Source organism: Mycteria americana, chromosome Z, assembly GCF_035582795.1.
Source record: "Mycteria americana isolate JAX WOST 10 ecotype Jacksonville Zoo and Gardens chromosome Z, USCA_MyAme_1.0, whole genome shotgun sequence".
In the NCBI taxonomy this organism is placed as follows: domain Eukaryota; kingdom Metazoa; phylum Chordata; class Aves; order Ciconiiformes; family Ciconiidae; genus Mycteria; species Mycteria americana.
In genome coordinates this window covers 8,509,321-8,535,063 of record NC_134396.1, presented here as the reverse complement: position 1 = coordinate 8,535,063, position 25,743 = coordinate 8,509,321, and the positions used below count along the sequence as shown (strand labels likewise).

General features: G+C 41.5%; 1 protein-coding gene across 1 annotated transcript; it reads left to right on the top strand.

The window, feature by feature from the left end:
- Positions 1-352: 352 nt before the first annotated feature.
- C6 (complement C6) lies at positions 353-25,455 on the top strand. Its single transcript, XM_075526964.1, has 19 exons — positions 353-520; positions 2,608-2,698; positions 3,954-4,111; positions 4,941-5,097; positions 7,419-7,563; positions 8,221-8,362; positions 9,207-9,345; positions 11,291-11,491; positions 13,542-13,782; positions 14,494-14,616; positions 15,491-15,657; positions 16,476-16,701; positions 17,902-18,073; positions 19,166-19,277; positions 19,708-19,840; positions 20,828-21,019; positions 21,551-21,641; positions 23,019-23,260; positions 25,222-25,455. The coding sequence occupies exons 3-19, from the start codon at positions 3,954-3,956 to the stop codon at positions 25,401-25,403; spliced, it is 2,823 nt and encodes a 940-aa protein (XP_075383079.1). The 5' UTR covers positions 353-520; positions 2,608-2,698; the 3' UTR covers positions 25,404-25,455.
- The last annotated feature ends 288 nt before the right edge of the window (positions 25,456-25,743 follow it).

Below are 25,743 nucleotides of genomic sequence, written 5' to 3'. Positions count from 1 at the left end.
CCAGTGATAGTGCTTTGTTCTTTGGGGAATACTGCACCAGAGCTTGAGACCAGAGGCTTGGTAAGGCACAGCATCATATGGGTGTGAAAGCCTGCAGGACGATAGTCCAGAGGAAGAGCACCTTTTGCTGCTGATGCTTCTCCATGTGAAAATCAGTCCTAGAAGGCAACCTTGTTTGCATGAGCCATCACTTGCCATATTGCTGTCTAAATTTCTAAGTGTTTGTATCTCTAAGCAGACTTATTTGATTTGTCATACTTTTAAAAGGTCACGAGGAAACCTTGCGAGTAGCTGCCTGTGAGGACAGAAAGTGAACACAAAGTGAAGTGTCAGCACTAGGGTATTGCCTGCTGTTCAGGTGCCCTGACACATCCTGTGGTATAAGGGAAGGATGCACATATGCAAGTGATGATCTCCAGCCAGGGCAGAAGAGAGTGAGATTGCTCTGAGGATATCCTATAGACAAGGCCTGTGAGGAACTGAGGTATATATATGGAGAGCAGTCCTGCAGTGTCACGAGGTAAGCTGCCAGAATTGGGAAAAGCTCCATTCTCTAGTCATTTTTGGTTACATGAATACCAGCTTTGTTGTCCTGGTCCAGACTCTTCATTCCTCTGATCAGCTTGCTTGCTTGCAGGTGAGCTGACAACCTCCTGGGGCATGTCAGCAGTTGCATGCAGCTTTGCCAAGATGTGAGTTAGCCCAAGCAGTGCTCTTTGCTGCTGTGGCCCATCAGCTTCAGGCAACTGAGGTAAGTTCACATGAACCCCCATCTAAGAATTCAATATGGATGTACTCATGCTGTCCTCAAACACTGACTTTGGTGTGAAGTCAACCAGTGCCAGTCTCCACCTAACTTTTCTGTTAATGCTAACTGTGGTGCTTGTCTGCTAGCTTGTTCTCTGACTGTGAATGGCACAGACTGCTTGTAGACTGTGTGAAGCACCCTATCCTTGTAATCATTTTAAAATTTATAAACTTTTTTAGTAACTCCTTGTTTTCCTGTTAAGAAAAAGTGTAAAAGTAATTTCTCAGTAGAAGATTTTAGCCATCTGTGTTATACTACTATAAACACTGAGTTGCAGCTCACAGCTGTGGTTTGTTTCTACAAGCCTGGGAGAAGCCAGGCATCTCCTGTTTGTTGTCCCACTGGGGCTGGAGGGGCTGCCCTCTGTGAGCTGGAAGTGCTGAGGGTTAGGAGATGCTCTCTGAAAGGTAGAAGCCAGTATTTTTCACATAACTTCACAAATCCCACCCAGCAACCACCATGGAGCCAGAGTGATGACTATTTTGATTTCTTATGACAAGTTTACACAATGTAATAAGGATCTGGCAGAACATCAGTTTGCTCATTGTGTCCTCAAGTTGTGTAACAACACTTCCTTGGCCAAACTCAGAATTTAAAAAAAACAACTGCAAATGCAACTGGAAAATGAAACTATGCAGGAAGCTCTGAGTTGTTTTTCTTTTTCAAGGATATATATGACCTTGGGTCCCAACAAATTGGGAAAGATGTTTTGAGGACTCCGACATCTTGACATGTTTCTGCCAGTCTGCTGGATTGAAGGGGGATTCAGTGCAGCATTGCCCTCTGGGTGGGACACATGCCCGGTATTTGGGAGGTTTTGGGTTCTGTTCCAGACTTTGATTTTTTTTTTTAGGGCAAACTACTTCCTTGGTTTGTGCTTGTCATTGCTGGTTCTATTCTGCACGGGTGTATTCTCCTGCTTTCCATTTTAATTCCTGCCCTGGCACCTCAATCTTGGGGTGGTGCCCGTGTTGCAGGGCAGAGGCACTCAGCAGCTCTTGTCTGCTGGCTGCACATCCCCAGGGTCACTGTGTGCCCAGAGCTCACCGCAAAGGGCAAAAGGCAAAGAGGTTTAAATAACCTCAAATGTATTTGGGTTTTTGCTTTCTCTGGGAGCCCCACTTTTGCAGAGAGGGTGCAGCAACAGACAGGTATCTTGCCCTGGCCTGGACTCTGTCTCCTGTTCCCTAGTGAAAGCAATAATGCACTATGAGGATGTGCCATCTTACCAGATTGTCACTCTCTTACCTTCAAACTGAGAGCTCTATCAGGCAGCACAAGGAGACCTGCAGTGCATTAAGCCATTATGGCCTAATGCAAAGGTATTTTTATTCCTCTCAGGTCCTGTTGGGCAGCTACATTTGTACAAATAGCTGTTCCTCCACAATTCTCTAGAACATGTCTCTCTGGAGGCACTGGTGGAAAGGCTGTTTCGTTCTGACCATTTCTGCCACCAGTCCAAATCTGCCTTCATTAACGGATAACCAAATCAAACAAAACCTCCACGATTTCTTTTAAGAGGCTGAAGCTAACCATGCCAGGGTCACAGCAGTCTGCAAAGTTGCCTGACTTCGCAGCTAACAGTCTTACAGTAAGTTAATAAGGAAGTTTTTTTGCTGGCTTCAATGCACACAGGTTACAAGACATATGGGGAAGTGTTTTGTGGGGTTTTTTTTCTTTAAAATGTTGAATTAATCTCTCATATGCTTACACTTTTATAGCTGTTGATATGATGTATTGATTAGTTGGAGTTTTGCTCACAGACAAGAATAAACAGTGTTTTTCTATGTACAGTACAGTGAAGGAATGAGCAAAGTAATTGAGGGAGTCCTGTAGGGCTTCATCTCTTTTCTGAGCCAGCACCGTTGGTGCAAGGAGCCAGGAACCCAGGTAAGGAAAAAAGATGTGATACCCATCCTCCTCGTGGTTCATTGGCAAGACTGCTGATTTCTCTGTCTTCAGCTTTACCGTGTTTTGTGTCTGACTGTACTTAAATCTCTCTGAAAGACTTGTTCACTGATGAATTATTGTGTAAAAAGTGCTCTGAGTTCTCACTATGACAGCTGTGTGAAGACTTATTGCCTTTCTTTACTGAAGGAGGAGGCAATGTTTTGACTTGATGCAATTCCATTTTTCTCAGCAAGGTATAAAAATCATAATAGCGTATGTGGCTAAAAACCTAAACTAGAAAACAATTGCACATTTCATTTCAAACTTTTCAAAATGAAATCTTTTGGAGTATTGTTTTATAATAAATACTTTGCTTTTAAAACTTCCTATTGGGTTTTGGGTTTTTTGAGGCAAAACAAAATGATAATGTTCTACTCTAACAGCCTGTCAAATTTAGTGTTAATTCAATCTCGTGATGAGGGGCAAAAATCTTTTGCATTTTTCAGTGAACAAATAGTTTGCCTGGAAAACATTTTTCAAGTTTACTAAGCGTTATTACTTCCTAAAGACTGCCTATAACTTTCTGCCTTATCAAATAAAGTTTGATTGACCACTGGAGTGAGAAATAGACTAGCTGTTCTGTCTTCTGCTGTTGGTAGAAAATTCAGATGAGCTTTGAATAGTGATGGTTTGTGGTTTAGACAGGTTAGTCAAGACTAAGAACAACCAAAAGCTGAAGGAAGGATTCACTGCAGTAAAACACTTATGCAAAGGGTGTTGATAAGCATGTGAAAATGAGTTGGTTACAGGCTAATAGATGGGGCTGCTTGCTGTTAAGATCCTGTTTGTTGTTTTACGTGTTTTATAGGAAGAACTGTCTCAAGCTTTTATTCTTATTCCTAGAAAATATTTTTGAGAATATTTCTAAGCAATGAAGAGCAATAGCAGGCCTTTATTTGTCACATTCAAAATCATTTATAAGCAACTCCTCAAACAGAAATAATGTGCAGTCATGATTAGTACTCCTGATAAATAAGTGGCCAAAAAAGCCATTGTGACTTCTGGTCCTTAAAGTATTAACTAACTTATTGATGAATGTGTATCATGCATTATTGACCCTTTCTAGGCACACTGCTTAGTAACTTTATATTGTGAGGCAGAGTTATAGACTCTGCAAATTAGAAGAGATGTCTCTCTAAGGCACAACCATAAGTGACAGTTTCTTGAGCTTTTGTTACCTGTTCATGTGCGGTAGATGGACACCTTCACTACGGACAAGACCATGTTAATGCACCTGATCCTGCTGAGCCTGGTGATCGGGAGCAGCCAGGGGTGCTACTGTGAGCATTACCCGTGGGGGCCGTGGTCTGCCTGTTCACAAACCTGCAATTACGGCATGCAGACTAGGCACAGGTAGGGCCAAACTATCTCACTGCTTCTATGTTTCTGTTCCCTGAGAAAATACAGCCTCTGGGGAGGGGGGCCTGGGTCTGAAGCTCCAGCTTCCATAATATTCCGAGAAAAATTGTCATATCCAAGTGTTTACCAGATGAATAGATTATATTTTAATTGCAAGATTTATTAATTACAAGACTATGTATACAGAGCATTACGGTACCTCCAAACAAACCTATATCTGCCAACACACGTAGTGAGGCGAGAACAGCCAGGTCCTACGATGGCCTTGCCAGCAGCGTGCATTGAGCAACCCGCCCCTGTGAGCACACGGGATGGCTCTCAGTGCCTCGCTCTGCACCATGCAGAGCAATGCCATGGGAGGGGTGAGCTCCAGCATGGCAAGCCTACAGAAAGTTCCTCCCTGTATGATTAATTTAATGACAACAGTTGAAGTCAAATAAAGATTCAGCAGCACCAAATTAGATGCAATTCAGTGGTATATTCTAAACTTGTAAGAAATCCCTAAAACTTGTAAGAAATCCTATTCTAAACTTGTAAGAAATCTTACAAGTTTATTCTAAACTTGTAAGAATCTTTCGCTCCTGGCTTTTTCTGTAGCTATTCTCTGGGACATTTGAAGTGACATGAATCAAAAAGAATTCCTCTGTAAACTTAAGGCATATTTGGATTTTTCTTTCAATCAACATTCTGCAACTACCTATTATCTCTCAGGTTTTTTTCATTGGGCTCAAATAATTTTCTTTATCAGCCTTCACCCACAGTTTGAGAACATCTGCAATATGTCTATGATTCCTTCCTAGCCTAACTTGGTCATTTTTTTTAGGCAAATAAGAATGGATGAATATTATAGCCAAAACTTCTGTGACAAGCTGTGCACAAAGCAGGAATCTCGTGCATGTAACCAGCAAACATGTCCTATCAACTGTCTGCTTGGAGACTTTGGCCCTTGGTCAGAATGTGACCCATGCGTTAAAAAACAAGTAGGTAGAAAACGTATTATATGGGTTAAATGCAAGAAATGATGCTTAAGAGAACTCTTTGTTTCAGACATTCAACTTTATGGCAACTGATGTGCAAAATGACAGTTTAAGTAAACAAGGGAAAAGGGTTATGAATCATAACAGTAGAAGATGGAGACAACAAGTTAAAATAAGCAGATCGAAACAGAAAGGGGTGATTTAGTAGTGTGAAACCATTTTTGAGAACTTGCTTCAAAAGTTCCATTGTCATTATTAAAGATGAATTTTCCACATAAAGGATTAATTAAGCTGTAGAGTTTGCATGTCTGTTTAAGCAGGAGAAAGTCATGGAATCTTTAACTTACCCATAGCATTCTATATGTTCTAAAGACAAGAAAAATAATAAACTCAAATCATCTGTTGCAAAAGAGTTAACTGGCAAATCCTAACTAGCACTGGTGTTAAGAAATTCAGAGCGCCATTCCCCCAACCTTTATAGCCTACACAAAAAACAGGTGGATGTACTTAATATCTGTGGAACAAAGCCCTAGGACAGTGTTTTTTCCTCTTGGGCTCGTGTCTGTTGACTGATAGTAGACTTAGGGGTGAGAGGGCACAGAGGGAAGAGGTGAAAATTCAGGTTCAAGTGAATTTGACCTAAAGAAACCAAGCCTTGGCAAATGTAAGGTTGTAGGGAGTGGAGGGGTGCAGAGTGCAGATTGTTTGGTGTAGTTATGTGGCTGGTGGGTTTGAGCTTTGAGGCTGACCATGATAGCAGCTCTGAGTTTCTGTGCAGACACAGCCTACAGCTCTCCTCTGAATGTCCTGCTCAGCTTCAGAAATCCATGCCCGAAAAGCAGTCTTGAAAAACCTGTCAGGTATCATAAGTATATCTTTACATACATATATAACTTTCTGATACCCATGCAGGATGAGGAAGACACGAAGAAGCCGTTCTAGGCGTGAGATGTGAACCACCCTGTGAGGTTCCCATCCTGCAAATGGGATGGAGAGTATGAGAGCAGGGCAGGGAGAAACAGTGAGAGAGCGGGAGACGGCAAACAAGCTGCAAGAGCCGAAAGGAGGCATTGCTCTCTATTGAACTGATTTTTTTGGTAATCAATATCTTCTTAAATGGCTGAGTTTCTTACCTACAGATCCATATATAGAAGCGTTGTTCATTTTTATTAACTTTAAATATTGATGCAACATATTTGCTGCTTCAAACAAAAAGGTGCTTGTGTGGACTGTGATCCATTTTTCCCTCCAAGCTATAAAGATCACTGCTCGTGACCTTTATAAATATAAACAACCATCAGAATGGAGGACGTGACTTCCAAGGTAAGTGTGAAGACTAGTGTAAACAAGCTCCCATTGAGGGGGAGGGATGAAGAGGTGGAAGCTCACATAAATAGTATAGTGAGTGTTATGGATCCCAAATGGAGTACAAGGAAGGGTTGTCTTGAGCTCAAAAGCTTTCAGATGGCCTGGTGTTGCTCCTCGCACTCTCCCTTCATAGGCACTCCATTACTGATTTTTACTAGACATCTTCCTGCATTGTTTGACTCCAGGGTCTGTCTACAGGGAAGGAAGTAACAGAAGTCTGCAAGGAACTCTGCTTTTCCAGTAGGGAAAAATTCTTAGAGGAGGAACTGTTCAGTCACATGCAGATAGGTCGCACCAGCAGTCCCTTGAAGTGGAGTGGAAAACACATCTGAAGTGATTTGCCTAGCAGCCTTCAGCTTTGTTATTCTGCATGGAGGGTACTGACTTGGGGAAAGAAAACCCAGTGAGCTCCAGATTTTGCTCCCAAATGTTCTTTAGTAACAGAAGCTTTCAGGAAAACCTGAAAACCATTTTTGTCCTCCCCAGTCATCCAGTGCTCCTCAGACAAGAGGCCTCATGTGTGGAAGCCAAGCCAGCTGGTTTGGGGATGGGGATACGTGCCACTGTCAGAGTATTTATATTTCAACAGAGATGATAAAGAACAGGAAAAATCTCCGTAAGCTGGTTCACACACGGTTTCCTACTGTACCTTTAAAACTGAAGATACAGGGACTGAACTTTTGATTCCTCCAGTGATGTAGCCCAGGTTGTCAAGTGTTTAATAAAGTATGCTCCGTCAGGGCTGTTGAGGCTCTTGGATTTCAGTTCCCTGCCTGCCTTACCTGGGATGATGGCGCGGTAGGATGTAAGGACAAAAATAACTTATTATTCCCTTCAGGGCTCTCGTTTTGATAAAGCTTCAGCAGCACTGAGGCATGTGGCTCTCCCTCGGGGGGCACTTAGCGACAAAACCAGCTCACACAAACAACCGCGGTTTTATTTCTTCTGCCTTTCAGTTTCGTGTTCGGACACTCCTGCGACCATCCCAGTTCGGGGGTCAGGCCTGTACCGAGCCACTGGTGGATTCCCGCCCATGCTTCCCAACTAAGCTCTGCAACATAGTGCAAGTTGATTGCAAGAATAAATTTCAGTGTGAAAGTGGTAATGATAATCCTCATTGTGTAACTCCTGCATTATTAGATAGTCAAAAGATTAGACACTGAGGCAAAAAAGGTCCAGATGATCCAGATCTTGTCTATTCCATGCACAAATTCCAGGGAAAAGGAGCAGGGAGAAAAGTCTACTGAAGGATTTCATATGTATTAGTAGCAGCTTATGTTTGCAATTTCTTCTGTAACTAAAAGTAATTCAAATGCAATCTCTAGCCTGGGATGTCAGTATGACCATGATAGCTAGACTGTATCACTGTTCCAATAATATTTCTTTGCACAAATTTTTCATGTACAAACATATCCATAGAATTTGTCTGAACAGAAACTCACACTATTTTTATTAAATTTGTGGGTATTTTTTGTTTGCTTCAATTTAAATAAGCCTGATTAGCCTCAAAACAACTTTATCTGCATATCCTTTTGCTAAACCTTAAATGAAGCCTTTGCCCCTTTAAAGCAAGGCAAAACTGGCAGAACTGAAACAACTGTTTCTTATTGGAATAATCTAGGCATTATACTGTATCACTGTTAATTCCTATGGCAAGTTCACACCTTTACTAGGGAAAAAGACAGACTGCCCTTGTCTGCATTCAAACATGACGAATCTTTGCCTAAAGTTTCTTGCTGCTGCTGTTTCTCTGTGCAGGTCGCTGTATTAGCAAAAAGTTGGAATGTAATGGACAAAACGACTGTGGGGACAACTCTGATGAAAGAAATTGTGGGAGGAAAAAGACCGTGTGTAACAGAAAGTATGAGAACATCCCAGGTGCGCAGTTAATAGGCAGCGGGTAAGCCAGCTTTGCTTATTTTTCATAAACTTGAGATTGTTATCTCACTAATTTACATAAACAAGCTAATCCCCAATTAGCATGTGAGAGTATCCCATTAAAACACATAATCTCTCAAATTAAAATCAACAAGAAATTATAAAAATGCAACCAAACCATCAGGCTAGGACTTGCCCACTGCATCTGCCAGTCCTGCTCTGCACTGCCGGTGCACTAGATGAAGAGCTGTCGGGGAGCACTGCTGTCTGGGGGACCCTTCCTGCCCCACAGAGCATCACGTACTGCCAGCTTCCAGCTCAGTTATGCCAAGCGCTTCAGAAGTGTTGAGGATATTCCTCTACAGAAGTTTTTTTCTCTATGATACATTTCACACAATACCACCCATCACCTCTTCCAGGCTACTAATTTAAGCAGTGTAAAACCTAAACATGGGTTGCTGGTCCCGGGTAGTCTTGCATTTTTGAACTGAATTTTGAACTCCATGCATTCTGGTAGCATCACTTATGGTAGAAATGGAGAACTGCTTGTTCCATTTCCTAGGCCATTTTTAGGTGTTTCTCTGCTTTAGAGTGACTGTCTCATGCTGATACTGGGATTATCTAGAGGATTAGGCACTGCCGGAAAGTAGGAAACAGGATTGTTACTATAGCATTTTTTCAGGTGAATTCAGTGTGAATGAAAAGTTCTTGTAGAGGAACTTCTTTAAAAGCAGTACCGTAACCCAGATGCTCATACCATTTCATTCAAACCTACAAAATCTTTGATGCAGCCATAGACCACTAAATGTTTCAAGTCTATATGTCTTTCCGGGATTGTTTAATATTTGGAAATAATTTTTTGTTAGATTTCACGTTCTGGCGGGAGAGAGCCGAGGGGAAGTCCTTGGCAACTCATTCAATGGAGAACAATGCACAACAGTGAAGCACAAGGATACAATGAAATTGTACCGTGTTCCTGCGAACCTAGAGGCTGTCAGCTTTCAGGTATTCTCAAGCAGCAACTCCTAGCTGAAAAAACGTTGCCATAATCACAGTCCAAGTCATGCGCTCAAGTCTTAGGCAGTAATGTGTGTTTTAGGACCAGATTTCTCAACCTGGGGAGGCCTGAACATGCTTCAGGTGATGTGTGGAAATGGGATAAATTGAGCAGTTGGGTGGCTCTACTCACAGCTTTCAGATCTGTGTTTACTCACTGCATCATGTATCAGAGTCAACATGATTGATTTGGGCTTCTCTCCTGCTTCCTCATGGCTGTGGCCATGTCTTCGTTCTGAGTTGGTACCAAGGGCCTTGCTCCTAACCCTGACATAATCTGGCCCAGAGGCTCATTCAAGTCCAAAGCTCATCAGCATCACTGCTGTATCCTCGCAGCACCAATGGCTGTCCGAACTCCACCTTCCTTCTGGTCACCTGCAGCCCTGGGACACAGTTCCTCCCTCAGCCCTCCCTGTGCCCTGCCCAGCCCCTCCGAAGAGCAGCAAGGAGAGGAGGCAGACACCGAGCCTGGGAGGCAGGAGGACAAGAAGTACACAGTCTGGGGAGGAGTCTTGCAGGCCAGGCCAAGGACAAAACGAACCTGGCTTGTATCTTATCAAAAGTCTGGGAATCACTGATTTTTTTAGACCTGATATTTTAGGCTTTTAGAGACTGATATTTAGAAAATACTTTGTTTGAATACCATGGTTAGGGCACAATAGCTGGCTGTGCACATATTGGCAGGCCCTGTCTGAAGCCAGTAGGTACTGCATTGGGAAGGAAGGCATGCAGGATGTGAAAAAAGCTCAACTAACGGATGAAATCTGAACTGCTGATTTTTGCCATGAGTGCTGTGAGTTTTTAGTATTACTTTAACAGGAGCAACTGAATAAAGGACACCCTAATATGTTCCATGGAAACTGCAGTTGGATTGGCCATGACCTGTAGGTTTTGTCAATAATGGTGAAAAATTATTGTGTGCAGAAATATTAAATGGGGAAAAACAAGTTGGTTTGCCCAGGTCTCTTTAAATAAGTTACTGACGTCCCTTTGCAGAACTGTTAAGGGTTTGTGAATCTCACCTTTGAGAGTGCCTCTATATCATGCATTTAGAGCAGCCTTTGGTATAGAAGGGTCACTGGATCAGGCTTTCTTCTCGGAACTCCAGTGTGTTTTCACGCAAAAGCATATGACTTCTTGGCGAATGGGAGTGGATTGGGGGAATGGACCACCTCACCTCCCAAGGTCCTTAGCAGCCCTATTAATTAAACAAGTCTAGAGAAGGGAAAAAATTTAATCTTTCAAACACCCACAGGGATTCGCCTGAGTTTTGGGAAGTAAGTAATTTCTGAAGTGATGCTAAAGTTGCCTTGGTGCTTTGCACAACAGCACCACTGAGGTTTATCAACTTGCAGGCAGGTTTGCTCCTGGTTCCTTAGTTCATCATGCAGTATGGGTGCTAACACTGCACGTGTACTCTAAGACTCTTCTCTGGAAACCTGTTCATTCCTCTAGCTGGGAATTAAGAAGAAAGGACAGAAAACATCAAGCTCTTTGCCTTGTACAATATAGAAGCCATGGGACTGGGACTTAGTCATAGTGTGGACATAGTATGAAGGTCTGAGAGTCTTTGAAAAATGTGTTGAAACACTTGTTGAAAATTATTCCTAAGTTTTGGGGCATGGGGTGGGGAGTTTTAGAAGAAAGTGTTACTGCTTTTTTTTTCCTTGTATAAATGCCTATTAGTAAATCTACTTCTTGTCTTGTATTCGTCTCACCTATTAACCTTTCTCAGCCTCATCTTTTGTGTTAGGAACAGTTTTTTAGCTTAGTGCCATGTCTCAAATAATCAGGCATGTTTCTTCCATTAAAAAAATCAAGAATGTATTGCTTAATACATTTATGTTTCAGATTATTATTTGGGCAAATGCATTTTGCTTTACTGAATCTCCAGGTAACAGATGAAGAGGATGATGTAACAACAGATTTCTACCATGATTTAACTCCCCTGAGTGACAGTGCTCATAGAAGTAGGTCATTCACTTTTGGTGGTCAAAAATCTTCTGGTATCCCATTTTTATTCTCAGAAAAGACACGGTTTACAGTCACATCATCTTCCTCCTTTAAGAAAGCCATTGAAGCCTCACATGAAAAGGTAATTGAATGGTGCCTCCAATTTCTTTCTTTTGTTTGATTTCTGTCTGCCCATTTCAGAACTGAGCTACCAAAGGCTACCAAAAGTAATGCCAATACCAAAGGTATTTTTTATGTATATTTAAAAAAAAAACCAACTAGAATTACACAATAAAAGTTCCTCTTCTGATACTACAGGATGTTCCTGGTTGTAACATATCTTCTATAATGCAACATGCTTTTCTGGTTTTAGTACAGAAATCATAGGCTTATTCCACTTATAAAAGCACAGATTTGACACAGATTTGAGATTATCAGATCAGGTAAACCACTCCTTTCCCTGTCCTAGTTATAGATTAAGAAGGCAGAATACCACATAGTGACAGCAGTAGGCAACTAAAAAGAAATGAAGTGCACTCAGGAATGTTATACGTATGCATGTACTGGGAATTAATCTACATTAGTTTTTTATTTGGTAACTAACTTGCATATTGGAGTCTCATGGCTGTCAAGGTGCCCTTGGTCATAAAGATAACCTCAGAAATAATACATTCACAGAAAATTTCTGAGAACAGAAAACCTTTTTCCCATGAAATTCTGTACCCTTACTGCAGATAAATACTGTGGGATATAACATTATGTACTTTTATAGTTTAATGGCAGTAAAGGATGGCCTATTGTTTGCAGTTCTGCATGGAAGTGGCCACAGGACTGATGGAAACCGAGGCTGTTGAAACCCAGGAGTTCTAATACAATTAGAATTAATCTTTTACAAAAATAACAGTCTTAATATTAAGATTTCCTATGATGGAAGTTTACTGCAAGCCTTGCTAACTTGTCCTAATTGTTAAGTAACTTGACTGCTTAAATAGTCCATTACTTCTAGTTTGAATTCAACTATATTGAAGTTCCAGCTACTGGAAACCTGTGGACTTTCATTCCCATGTACATACCTGTATACAGATCAGGCTGTTCTTTTGTACAACTGGTAAATTTATTTTGGCAGAATAGTGGCTTCTTATTGGCTTAAGCCCAGACCAAAGCTACTTATGGAAATGTTAATTTAAATGAAACTTTCATCAGGAAGGATTTTTGGATGTACCTTTTTTTCCAGCATTGTTGTCATGAAATCTCAGAAACCCACCTGAAATAGCCAATAACTTAGTCTGGTGTTGACTAAAGATGACACAGGTTAAAAATCCCTTCTTGGTGGATCCATAGCAGGATTTTTAACTTGGGTCTTCCTCATGTTCTCTACTGTATCATATGGGAAGTCTCTATTTTTATCTCTATCTGTATAAATTTTATTTATGTGTGTTTGTAGATAGATGTATACTTACGTATGTTTGAGAGATCTATAAATGAATTTGCAATCCCTTCTTAAATAGTGAAAATAGAAGTTTATTTAGATTACTTAAAAGGAGGGGGAACTTACCTGGGCTTTGGGAGGTCAGATTCAGACCTATATGCTAAACTGTGTGCAGAAGGATTTCACATAGGCATCCCAGGGTCTCTGGAGGGCCCTAGCCACTTGAAAGGTCATGCATTTTTTCCTATTGGCATGGAAGAAATCTTCCATATTGGCGTGGAAGAATCTTGAATGAGATCTTTATCCCTGTGGTTTAGTTTTAGTTTTAGCAGACTGATGAATTATGAAACTTTGTAACAGTGAGTTAGTGTCCAAAATACCCACTCACCAGATTAGTTGCAAACAACCCATGGATGCTTATAAGCTGAAGCCTTTCCTCTGAAACTTTTGGTTGTCTTATCAATTGTTAGTGTATTTGTTATGGCAGGAATCCTTTTGCTTTCTGTTTGGTGGGTGCTCAGGAAGTCCTAATTTTTGTTGGAATGCTATATACTCCCACAATGTAAAGGAGTAATGAGCATTGTCTTCAAGAACCTCACAGGGCTCTTGGAAACTCCAGGGCTAGTTTGTTCATGGTTAAAGCAGCATGATATACAAGATTAGTTAGTTCTTGCAATGTATTTCAGGACATACTCTTGGCTCCTCTACTTTCTGCAATTAACTACCTATGAACGTGCTAAGACTCCCCTTTTCTTATTTCTAGAATTCCAAATTTATTAGAGTCCATAAAGTCATTGCTGTTGCAAACTTCACGATGAAACAGTCAGATCTGCAGCTCTCAGATGTCTTTCTAAAAGCACTTAACCACCTGCCACTAGAGTACAACTACGCTTTATACAGCAGAATATTTGATGACTTTGGCACTCATTACTACACCTCTGGGAAGATGGGTGGTTCCTATGACATTCTTTACCAGTACAGCTCTGAGGAACTGAAGAACTCGGGTATGTAATCTTTGACAAGAAAATATCATAATTTGTTTACTAGCTTTTCTTATCATTCTGTTTAGGTCTTACACCACATAGTAAGTTCTCCAACAGCAAAAAATCCTTTGGACTTGCATAGACCCAGGAATTACTCACACTGCCTAAATATAGAGCAAGAAGAAATTTTTGCTCTACACTGTCTTAATTTGAAAAGTTCAAGAGGTTCCTAACTTGGTAAACATCACTGTGTTCAGGGAAACCTCTTAAGACCTTCAGATCAAGACCAGGTGCCACCAGGAAAAGGTGTTCCAGCATACTTCAGTTTGGGACTGAGGTCTGAGAGGTGTAAGTGGTACATTTTGGGACAGAGTCATTAAAGTTGTTGGTATTGATTAGAAATTATTCTAAAAATATTCCCATGACTGCAAGACTGTCAAAATGAAAAGACAATACCACAAAAGTGGAAATCTAAGGTTAAAAGCTGTGATCCTTAATGACACTGCTGTAACTTGCATGGGTATGGGAGGGTACCTAAAGGGGATGGTAAGCATGACTCAGTCCAATGCTGTTTGTACCTGGGGAAGCAGGTGCCTGCAGTAGTGAAGTCTCCAGTGGTAGGTGAGGAGCAGGGAGATCTGCAATGGCTCACTTTGACGTGGAGCTTGGGGGCATGGTGCTGTCGTGTAACATGGCTATGGCAATGAAATTGCTGCTCTGTGATATTTCTAGGCTTGACAGTGGATGAATCAATGCTGTGTGTCAAAATAGAAACAGAAAGGCGTGTGTTTTTCTGGAAGAATAAGGAAGTCAAAGCCATGTGCACCAGGAACCAGATGACTGTGAAACACGAAGGTGACCACGATAAGAATAGGTCCCACGTCCTGTTACTTACCCTGAGAGATACCATTCCCCTCAGCTAGGTGCCCCGGGTGACGTCCCAGCTTTGTTGAACTACAGATGCTCTTCCACCACTGTCAGAGGAGCCAGTGTTTCACTGTATGAGTCTGAAGCAAGCACTGGAAACATCCTCTTACTTGCAAAAGAAATTATATGTAGGAGTGCTCTTCCTCTGCTCTGGAGCACCATCACTGGGGATCCAGTGGCACTGGCTCTTGATCCGTGAGTCCCTGATCTTCCTTAAAGGCTGCTCAGGCTCATTGAGAGAGTTGGGCAGCAATAACACACTCCCTGACCTTCCCTTACCATCTTCCTCATGCCAAGCAGACATCTAGGTGCAGGAATTCCCTGGCAATGCCAGAAATGTGTCTCAGGAACTGCAGAAAGTTGGTGCATTTTCTTCAAGAATGGCAAGAGTCATGTTCTGCATCACTAAAACCAGGGATTTCATCACCTCCACCATGTTTTTGTCCTCATTTTATGATCAATTTCCATTACTCAGGTGTTTACACCTGGGATTAAAGATCCTGCCTTGCAGTGTGTTCTTCTAGAGGAGCCTGCTGTATCCCCTGCATTTTCCACAAGTGTCTTGTGTAGTTCTGAATGGCTGAGGTCTCAGACACTTTCATTTGGAAGACTATGACAGGCTGCTGTCATAGAGGGGATTGTTTTTCTGAGCCTAGACTTTGTTCTTCTAAGGGTAGCTTCAAAAAATTAATCTTAGTATATTATTTTATATGCTCTTACACTTTTTCTTAGAACTCTGTTGTTACATCCACTGTCTTTGGGGGCCTTTGTCTGACAATACTGTGATGAAATCTCCTTTCAGGTTCCATTTTGGAGTCATCTGAACGGTCAGTCTCCCTGGTAAAGGGTGGCAGGTCAGAGCATGCGGCAGCTCTGGCCTGGGAGAAAAAGGGGGCTTTTCCAGGACACAAAGTCTTCACAAACTGGCTGGAATCAACAAAGGACAATCCCGTGGTGATTGACTTTGAGGTAAGAGAAGAACAAGAAAATAATTGAGATAGTAAAGCACTCACCATTTAGCAGCTCTTCAGAGAGCTCTGCAGGTGTTCTGTCTTTTAAATTGCGATGATGCTGTGTGTGATATGAATGCACATACATATGGACATAACACAAACATACAAAACATTTATTAGAACTACTTCTTGTGCATGTTGGTTTATAAGCCACACCAGGTTTGCATTGTCCGTGGACAGTGAGAGTAAGAGGGAGGAATACGAGTGAATTACTCCAGCACCAGCAGGAGCTCAGGCATGGGCCGGGGTTAGTCACTGTGCAGGAAAGCAGGGCATGGTGCTGGGAACACTTTTTTCCCCCTGTGCTCTTTCCCTTGTCAGGCCTATATTGCAAGGTATGACACATAGCTATACTGAAACAGCGCACGAGGCAAACAGCAAAACCTGCCTGAATGCAACATGCAGTGATTGTTCTCCCACTGCAGCTGCTGAGCTCCTGAAGGCAGTGTAGGGGTGTCTCACATGGCAGGGACCAGGTGTAAGCAATCCCCACGTCATCTATGGTGTCCTGAATTTTTAGACATGGTATCCCACTTCGTTGGTTTTCCACTGGCTCACAAAGCCCTAAATTGGGGAAATAAAGGCAATATAAACAGGATAATATAGACGTATAGCACTGTCATGCTCCTTTAAAGCACCCATAACTTTCAACGTGCCTGAGTCCTGTGTGATATAATTTCATATGTAGGCTCTAGTGGCTTTAAAATTCTGCAGCTACCCCCAGCAGGACCCTGCTGTGTCTAGGTAACTGCTTACTGAATGGCTGTCTACCAGGTGTCGCCCATTGTGGATTTGGTGAAGAACGTGCCATGTGCTGTGACCAAACGTCGCAACCTGAGGAGAGCCCTGAGAGAATACGTGGGCAAGTTTGACCCTTGCCAGTGTGCCCCGTGCCCCAACAACGGCAGGCCCGTGCTTTCTGGGACGGAATGCCTCTGCCTGTGCCAGGCAGGCACCTACGGCAAAAACTGTGAGACACGAGCTCCGGGTTACAAATCAGGTATTTGGGGTGATACTGTGATAATGTAAATATGGTCCTTCTGGTATCTATTTGTCAAAGATTAATCTGACGCAACCTTCCGTTACTAAATCCATAGCACTTCTTACTACATGGTGATGGTCAGAAAGTATAAGTATAGAGGCAGGATTAAAAATAAAAAATCAAAACTGAATAGGCACAGCTCAAAAGAAATTGTAAGACATGGTAAAAGATTCCTTAGCTACCTAACTAAGATAACAGGAAATGAGCTGTTCAGCACTAAGAATGAAGTTGAGATCAAAGATAATTGATGCAAAAATTAAGAAACACATTCCTTAGTTTTCCCTATAGCCTATTATGCTTAAGACTAAATGGCTAATGGAGATAAAAATTGTTGATTACAATGCAGAAGGAAAACAGTTGTCTTAAGGAGAGGGAACATATCATTCTGAAGAATTTAAAGAACAATTTCATACAAACAGGTTTTTGAATGAAATTGGCACTAGTGCCATATCTATGGGAAACAGAAGAGACTTATGGTATTATATTCATTATTACATATATTCCAGGACAAAAGGAGACAGAAGGGAAAGTCACTTAGGCAGCTACAGGTCTCATTATCTGACCCTGATAAAGAAATGTTTTGAAAGAAATAAACAATTGAATATATGCTGATAGAGATGAATGTAGAAAGTGTATTGCAAGCAGAAAAGAAAGGGTGTGTAAATAAAAATGTTTATATATGCTTCATGGTGCCACAAACAAAATACCCCAGGGTTAAGAAAAGACAGTAGTGTTTTAATTTAGCTTGCATGGGATATATATTTAGAGTTTAGACATGATATTAGAGCTTAGATTTATTTAATAACTCATTAAATACTGAGCTATCTGAAAAGGTTCTCAGCAGCATGAAAACTCAAACATCTGTGTGTGCAATAGAAGTAGGAAATAAGATGCTTCTGGGCTTGAATGTTACTTGCAATCAAAACTAGAAAGGAAGATATATTTTAGGTTTTCATGAAGCATCTGGAATTTGGCTGACCATCTCTTTGGAAAACTTCATATTCTAAAGACAATCGAATCCCTTAACAGTATCAATTTTAAATCCTCTGAAAACGGCTATTATGAATTTACCACCATCCCTCTCGTATGTGGCGTTAAGAGAAATACTATGTATGGTACAGATCTACCAAAAGATGGGATTTCTTTTATTTCTTGCAGTTGCTGTAGATGGCCGCTGGGGTTGCTGGACTGAATGGAGTTCATGCGATGCTTCCTTCAAAACAAGAAGAACCCGCAAGTGTAACAATCCCTCCCCGATGAACGGCGGGAAGCCCTGTGAAGGTGACCAGGAAGAAGAGGAGGACTGTTATGTCTCTGTGTTCACAGACAGGTAAGAAGGTGGTAGGTCAAAAGATCTCCATAGTCTCGGGCAGAGTTAAGGAGCCCTCCAGAATGGAGGAGCCCTTGTGACTACCAAGGAGAAAGAGCAGACAGCTCGCCTGTCTGAACTTCTGTGCTGGGGCTCAGAGAAGGGAATGTCTGAAAATCTTTGCAACTTGCTTCAAGTTTGGATTTATTAATTTTTTATTCCTAGAAAATGACTGATGAATTACATACTAAATTATGCCTGTAGAACTTTTATGCTGCTTTGCATGGCTTCTTGTCCAAAGACATGGACAAGGCTCATCTGCTTCCATTCATAGGAGTTTGCAGTTTCCGTTTTTTTGATCCTCTTCTTTTAGAGGTTTAGGTCTGAACTTAGTCTCAGAGAATTCCACTGAAACTACCAAGCTTTTCATACTCCTGCTTTGAGTATGTGAAGTACCAGTTTTGCAGTTTCAATTTAAAATCGTAACTCCAACCCCAAACTGGCTCAGTTTCTTGCATCTGCAAGAGCAAGGCTCTGTACCGATTCAGTTTTTCTAGTGGAACCAAGAGCTGAAGCAGGATTTTCATCATCCCTGCTGTAATGACTACAGGGGACATTCTGGAGTGGATAGGAGAGGATTAAAAGCAAAGGGCTCCACAGCTCTTTGTTACTTATCTCAGTTAGACATGACAGGCTGTACAGCTCCATCCTCACAGACACCAGCCTCCTTTAACCATTGCCTGATGGCAACAGGCAGGTTTTGTCTACGCTATCTTAAACTCAACCAAAACATGTGGACCCCTTAGAGACTTCCTCTGTATGCTGTTCTTTGCCTCTTTTTCTTACTCTGTAAAAATATTTCATGAGTTATGTCAATAGAAATTGTAGCCCTGTATCTATCACTTTTTTGGTGATCTCACAATCTCCCTCCTCTCAACACCTGCAACTTTTGATGTCCACTGTCTTTTACTTAACAGAATAAAGTTCTTTCACCTGGGGGCGGGCAGGACACACTCACAGCATTCCTGTCCAAAGCTCCTGACATTCTGCCGTTGTTATTTGGTGACACCAAAGCTTAAGATACATCCATAACAGAAAATTTTTACTTTTCAGAGGCGCTCCTTGTATAAATGACGATGAAGCCAGAAGAGAAGAGGATGTGTTGATTGGTGAACCTGAGTCTGGATGCTCCAGGCCAGACCCACCAGAAAACGGCTTTATCAGGGTAAGCATGAAAAATGAGATATACAGAAGGAAAGTGTAGGAGCTGCAGAGGTGGGAAATGTCACAGCTTCTTTGCTACATATGCCTGTTACCCAGGCTATTTACTGTTCTAGTGAGCTTGTTGCTGTGTATGTGGCATGCTGTGGGACTCTAGTCCACCAAAGTCCACCAGCAACTGAAGCAAAGGCAAAGTAAAATCCATTTCAAACAGTGGTCCTTGAATCCTTGTTTTGTAACCATGACATCAGTTAGTGCAGCTGGACAAACATATCGTTATATAGGTGAGCAGATGACTCATATTTCAGAGTAGGAAGAGCAAGCATTCATTACATCATACCATCAGGCTTTTATCATGGTTTCTTTTGACAAATCCAGTCTCATTACCACAGATCGGGGCGGGGGGGGGGGCTTTTTTGTTTCTTTTTTTGTAGAATGAAAAGAACCAGTATGCTGTAGGGGAAGAAGCTGAAATTGCCTGTGTGAGTGGTCATGTCCTCAGTGGCTATCAATTCCTTCGGTGTCTGCCAGATCAAACCTGGACGCAGCAACCTGTTGAATGTCAACGTAAGAAAGAGAAAATTAATTTAGCCCAGCAACAAAACATAAGTGGAAGAAAAAGACACAAAATAGATTTTAATACAGGTTTTAACAAAAGAATCTGTAATGATATCTGAAAAGATAGCATTTTAAGAAGGTATTTCATGTATTCACACTAGAGATGGCAAAAACCTACTGAGTCACTACATCATTCCTCTTTCAATTCGGAAGTGTTGCTATTATGTGCTTTGTAAGGATGTAGTAATAATGCTTTAGAAAACCCTTGGATGCTGTGAGGTCCTTCTCTTTCTAGTTTTAAATATCTTTGACAGAAGGACTCATCTTCTGTTTCCAGACTTATATAGATATCTTCAAGTTAATGACAGTTACGCTGAAGAAAGTGTTCTTAGAGGAATTTGTCTACCACTTTTTATATTAAATGGATGATGTGTTTCTAACCACCACCACCCCCCCCAGGCTGCCTTGAAAATCCCCACAATAAATCAATGCCTTGAAGTATTTATAGTCCAATTAAGAATTAAGGATCAGAACTGACCTGGGTTTGCCAACAGCGTTAGTAGTTTCTGGAACTCTGTGTGATTTCATTGACTTAGTGATCATTTTATCAAAAAAATTTACCTGAATATACTGATGAGCTTTCTATTGCCATTCATTTTAATTGTTTTGTTAATAGTTTCATTTACAAAAGAAAAAATAAAATATGCTGTTAATGCCATTATTATTTTTAACTGTAAAATTAAATTATACTAGCATACATTAGAAACACATTGTAATTATTTAGTTATTGATTGAAAAATATTTTAAAGACTGTGACAGTGCACTGAAAATTTCTAGACTTAATTATGTCAAATACTTATTAGTTTTGAATGTCAGTCAAATGTTCAGTGTTGTTGAGTGTCTTTATGGCCCATAACCTGAAGCGTTATGACTCGCTGTAAATATCCGCACACCATAAAACCAACAAGAATTATACTTTTTTCTTGTTTATTACAGCCTCGTTATGCCTCAGGCCACCAACATCTGACAGTGTCACAATTTCCCCATTTAAGCAGCAGTACAACATTGGTGAAACCGTGAGACTGAGCTGCCGAGCTGGGTTTGTAGTCACTGGTCAAACACGGTATACCTGTGGGAAAGACCTGTCCTGGATACCTCCTATTTTGAGATCTATTACATGTGAAAAAGGTTAGTATCCCTGCAGATGCTTTACTGTTTCTATAATGCTAGTATTAACAGCACAGTTTATTTTAGCTAGCTAGAACTAAGAGGCAGATGACTGGTTTTAAGACATATAGCAACTGTTAATTAATTTTGGTTTTACTTTCTGCCTACCACAGTGCCATATAATTTCAGCCCCAAACTTCAGCATTAAGTTCAGAATTTTTGGGTGCAATGTACTGTATACTTTAATTATGAAATTGAGATACTGAAACCGTTTTCTTAAAAACAAAACAAACCCCACCTCTATTAACAAGACTTTATGAAAGCAAAGTAGGAGAATGCATTCTATTGAAACTTCAGCTTCTCTTGTACAGGATTTTCCAGTGATTTTTGCAAAGACTGATGCGTACTTGTGGAATCCCAACCACGACAGCTTTTGAAGACAGAAACATGGGATAACTGGAAATAAATCCATTTTAGGTTTTATGGCAGGAGTTTAAGATACTTCTTTTCACTTTGTTACTAGTTACAATAAGTCTCACTCTTTTGTTTCAGATGTGCAAACTGAAATTAGAGGTGTTTGCAATCCAGGACAAAAGCAGGTTGGATCTCAGTGTGTTTGTATGTCTCCAGAAGAAGACTGTGGGTAAGTTAAGTACTTCAATTAGAAAAAGAAAATTTGAAGTATCTCCACTCATAGACCAAGAGTCCATTGTGACACAAAACAAGAAGAGTAACAAAAGACAATAGCCATTCAGGACTACTATCAGTTCAGATATTAGCCAGCTATGCCTCTGTCTCCAAATTACAGCCCCATTTATAGCCTCTGAAATAAATGAACAATGACATTAACCAAGTGGCACACTATGGTGCGTCCTTCTAACCTACATTACCATCTGCCACTGGAGATCCCAGCTCTTCCTATTCTTCTCTTTATTCCTCCAATTTCTGTATTTTCACTGTCATCACCTTGCTATAATAGGTCAGGCTTCTTGTGTTTGAGATTCACCTTTATCAGATGAACATGCTGCAAAATACTGTATGTTTCAGTCTCCAGAGCATATAAAAATATGTAAGACTTGGATCGACTGTCTCTTTACACAACATGACCTGCACAGACCACTGAGCCTTTAAGTGAATAGAGTTATCCTAGAGGATTTTTAGTAAATGACTGGCCAGGGTTGAGGTGTGGTATGGGGCTGGAGATAGGAAAGATGAGCAGATTGAATATGAGCTGGGCAGTTGTAGGGCTGAGATCAACACACATTCCACCCCAGGGCTCCTGTGTGATCACAGGCAAGTCCCTTGGCATGGGATTCATCTCATTCATGTCAACACCCAAATAACCAGGTATCTTCCCTCTCAGGAGTCCTTGGGTAGAGAGAGAGCATGTTCAGAGGGTGACAGACATTGTCAAAAGTACATAGGACAAATCCTCTGAAAAGTAGAGAGGTTTTGTTGACTAAAGCTATAAACTTAACTCAGGAACATAAACAAGGTGAGCTGTATTGTTCCCTCTCTTTGGGAAATGACTAAGCTCCACAAAATTATGGTGCTTGGAAACACCTGCACTTGCTGAGAACAAATCCACTCAGGAACCAAGAGCAATACAGAAGAAACTACAAGCCGCATGGCTGGATTTGCCTGCCATTGGTCCCAAATTAACCGTGCCTCAGAGGCAGACTTGCACACACAGCTGCAGGGCTGCATTAACTCAGCAAGCCACCCTAGGGCCTGTGGAAATCTCACATGCCTTGTCGAAGTAACAGCACCTCCTGTTTTCTTGTGCAGGCACATGTCCTTCATCTCCCATCAGCTGGGCAGGACCAAAGCCTCCCCATCTCACAGCACTAGGCTGTATCAGGTCCAGGCCCTGTGGTAGCTGGGACAGCCTTAGGTCTTTAGACAGATACCCAACCTGGCCATGGCTTTGCTGTGTTTCACCCGATGCTGGTGGAGAGTTTAGAAGCATGGACTTGTTCCACAGCCTGCTAAAATAATTTTTCTTTTTTCCTTGGGGCAGCCACTACTCAGAAGACATCTGTGTGCTACATGCTGTTTCTGAACAGAATGTGACCAAGCCCAGCTGTCAGTATTCAGCTGAAATGTGCCTCGGAGAGCAGTCATTTCATTTCTTTCATGCTGGCCCTTGCCATAGTGATTCCAATCTAGGCTGGGCTATTGAAAGGGCAAAGCTCTCTGCAAAAAGCTTGAAGAAAGTGCCCTGTGGCTATGACACCTGCTATGACTGGGAGGAGTGTCCAGGTATGACTTCTGAATGGTGGGATTTATCCAGCCCTCTGGATCTAAAAATGAAATGTGCTGACTCCTTCACTGTTCCAAGAACTGGATTTACAGGCAACGTGGTCCATATGAGCAATTTACGGTGAGAGGAGTATGGAAATGTGGCCAGTCCTGTGTCCCTGCTGCCAAGGGTTACACTTAGATATGTGTCTTTTCCCTTAGGCACAAGTGGTATAGCATTGCCACTTCCTGTTAGTAAGGCACAAAAGGAACGTGGAGATTAAGGGAACTTTTTCAGGAGAATTAACACTTTAATCACAAAAACATAGTCAGCAATGTTATCGCCCATTCCCTGTGAGGCTGCTATAACCACTAGTTTGTACTTCAGGAGTTAATTTGGGCCACACCCTCTATAGCATATAATTAAATTCCTCTATAGCATATAATTAAATTATGAAATTAAATCATGATACTACTTAAAAAGCAAGACTGGGGCCATCAGGCTTAATGGGATTTTAATGGTAAAATTCGCAAATACCCATATGTGAAAACTGTGTTTATTAAGAGTTTTAATGAACTAGCTAAGCTGGTGAAATCCCTAAGAGGATTATTTTACAAACACTGTTGTGCAACTTGGCTATTTACTGTGTAACTTGGTGATAAGAGCAGTGGGTTTTCCTGTAAATGTCTGAGGTGCTGGCTGGCTTCGTGCACATCAAGCTCTTGCCAGGAAAAGGCTGAGTGGCAGCCACACTCATTCCTTCACTTGCTTCCAGAGACAAATATGATTCTTATCACACCTTGTGTACTTATGATAAATAAACCAACAGCAGTTTGCAGCAATCCTAAAACCCCATTTTGAAGATGCAAGATTTCTGCAGCACAGGATTTGAAGTAGGTGGCTGTAAAATTACCGGATGAGATGTTGTTCCTTGTGGGGCTGAAGCAGAAGGCACGACCAGGTGTGCCCCTCAAGGGACATGCTCAGGCAGAGCCTCTAGTCACCTTGGGCTCCTGGGAAGGTGGTTATAATTTAAAAAAAATATTGGGTTTATTTATTCCAGAGCCCCTAAGACGCCTAGATCTGCTCCCACTGTGGAAGTGGCTTAAAGCTGAATCCTGTGCCAGCACCCCAGTGTTTTTCTCTCAAAAGTCTACATAGGAGCCCTGGTCAGTGAGGAAAAATGAGAGAGAGGAGAAAAATACATTAAATAAAATAAGTTTTCATTGTGGTGCTCAAGAGATTTGAATTGGACTTTCCTCCTCACCATCTCCACAAAAGTCTTCTTTCTCATGAGTACGCATAAACATTTAGGAAATGGAAGTTTTGGTTTTTCTGAGAACAAGTTGTTGGTCATCAACACAGAGGCAGAAGATACTGCAGTACCATGTGAAAGCAGCTAAATGGAGGAAACAAATTTTTCATATGTTTTAAGAAAGGGAAGGCAGAAACTTAGTTTCCTGCCTAGGGAATTTCTGGGAAGGAATATAAAGAGTCAGAATCTGATTAGATCAGAAATGGATAATGAAATAACCAGCAGGACTGAGCTTTACCACAGGCCAGCAGCAGGTAGCTTAGCATTCATAAAGAGAGCTTTAATGAAATAGGAGCTGACACAATATGGACCTTAAGACTCCATTTCACAGCAACATTGTGTGCAAGGATAATTGGGAACAGAAAGTCAACTTAATATCTTTTTGTTTAGAAGAAAGGTCAGGGAGAGCCAGGGGATAAAAATAGTTAGATACTTCATTTCTGCTTCTGTATGGGCCACTGCTGCAAAAACTGATATTTAAAGCTGCTTTTGTCTCTATTCCTAATACGCTACCATCTTGTGTATGCACGATAGGCTTTTTGTAACTAATGTATCATGAACCTCCAATAGGGTTTTTCGCTGTTGGACTTTGAAATGTTGTCAAACTACAAAACATGTTTTTAGTCATGACATTTGCAGCTAAAATTCCAACACATTCATTCCCAGAGACACAGATCCAGTGCTCCTGCCTGATGCCTTACCAGTGCCCCAAAGAAGAGAGCCGCCTTCACTGCATCCAAATTCAGTCGACAGGGAGGAGGAGAACAGTCAGTCTTTGCACGTTGGCAGCCATGAAGTGTGCTGGCACCAAACTGGAGGTGCTGGAGCAGGGTCGCTGCCTGGCGTAACCTGACAGCTCTCCTGGTAGCCACCACAATCATCCCATCATGTGCAAGCTGAGCAATCATCCCATCATGTGCATCCTGAGAAAAACTTGGCTGGTTATGAAAGGACAACTAGATCAAAAACAAAGGATGGAAAAAAAAATAGAGCTCATTTAACAGATTTTTGGGAGAAGGGTGGCAGTGGGCTTTTTTTTGGTCTGAAAATGACCTGGGGCGTGGGGTATAGAGACTGCTCTCACTGCTGGTAACTGTGGATGTACAGAGGGAGGGAGGGGAGTGGGTGGGAAGGGAGAAAGAGGAGCGTTGCCTCTGGTCTCCCCTGGTGCTGGATGAGACTTTTCCT

What these genes read in the sequence shown, in the direction of transcription:
- C6 (XM_075526964.1), top strand. Translation starts at nt 3,954, where the DNA reads ATGGACACCTTCACTACGGACAAGACCATGTTAATGCACCTGATCCTG. An exon ending in CCGTGGTGATTGACTTTGAG is followed by an intron (nt 15,658 to 16,475) that starts GTAAGAGAAGAA and finishes GCTGTCTACCAG; the next exon opens with GTGTCGCCCATTGTGGATTT. An exon ending in TCTCCAGAAGAAGACTGTGG is followed by an intron (nt 21,642 to 23,018) that starts GTAAGTTAAGTA and finishes TCCTTGGGGCAG; the next exon opens with CCACTACTCAGAAGACATCT.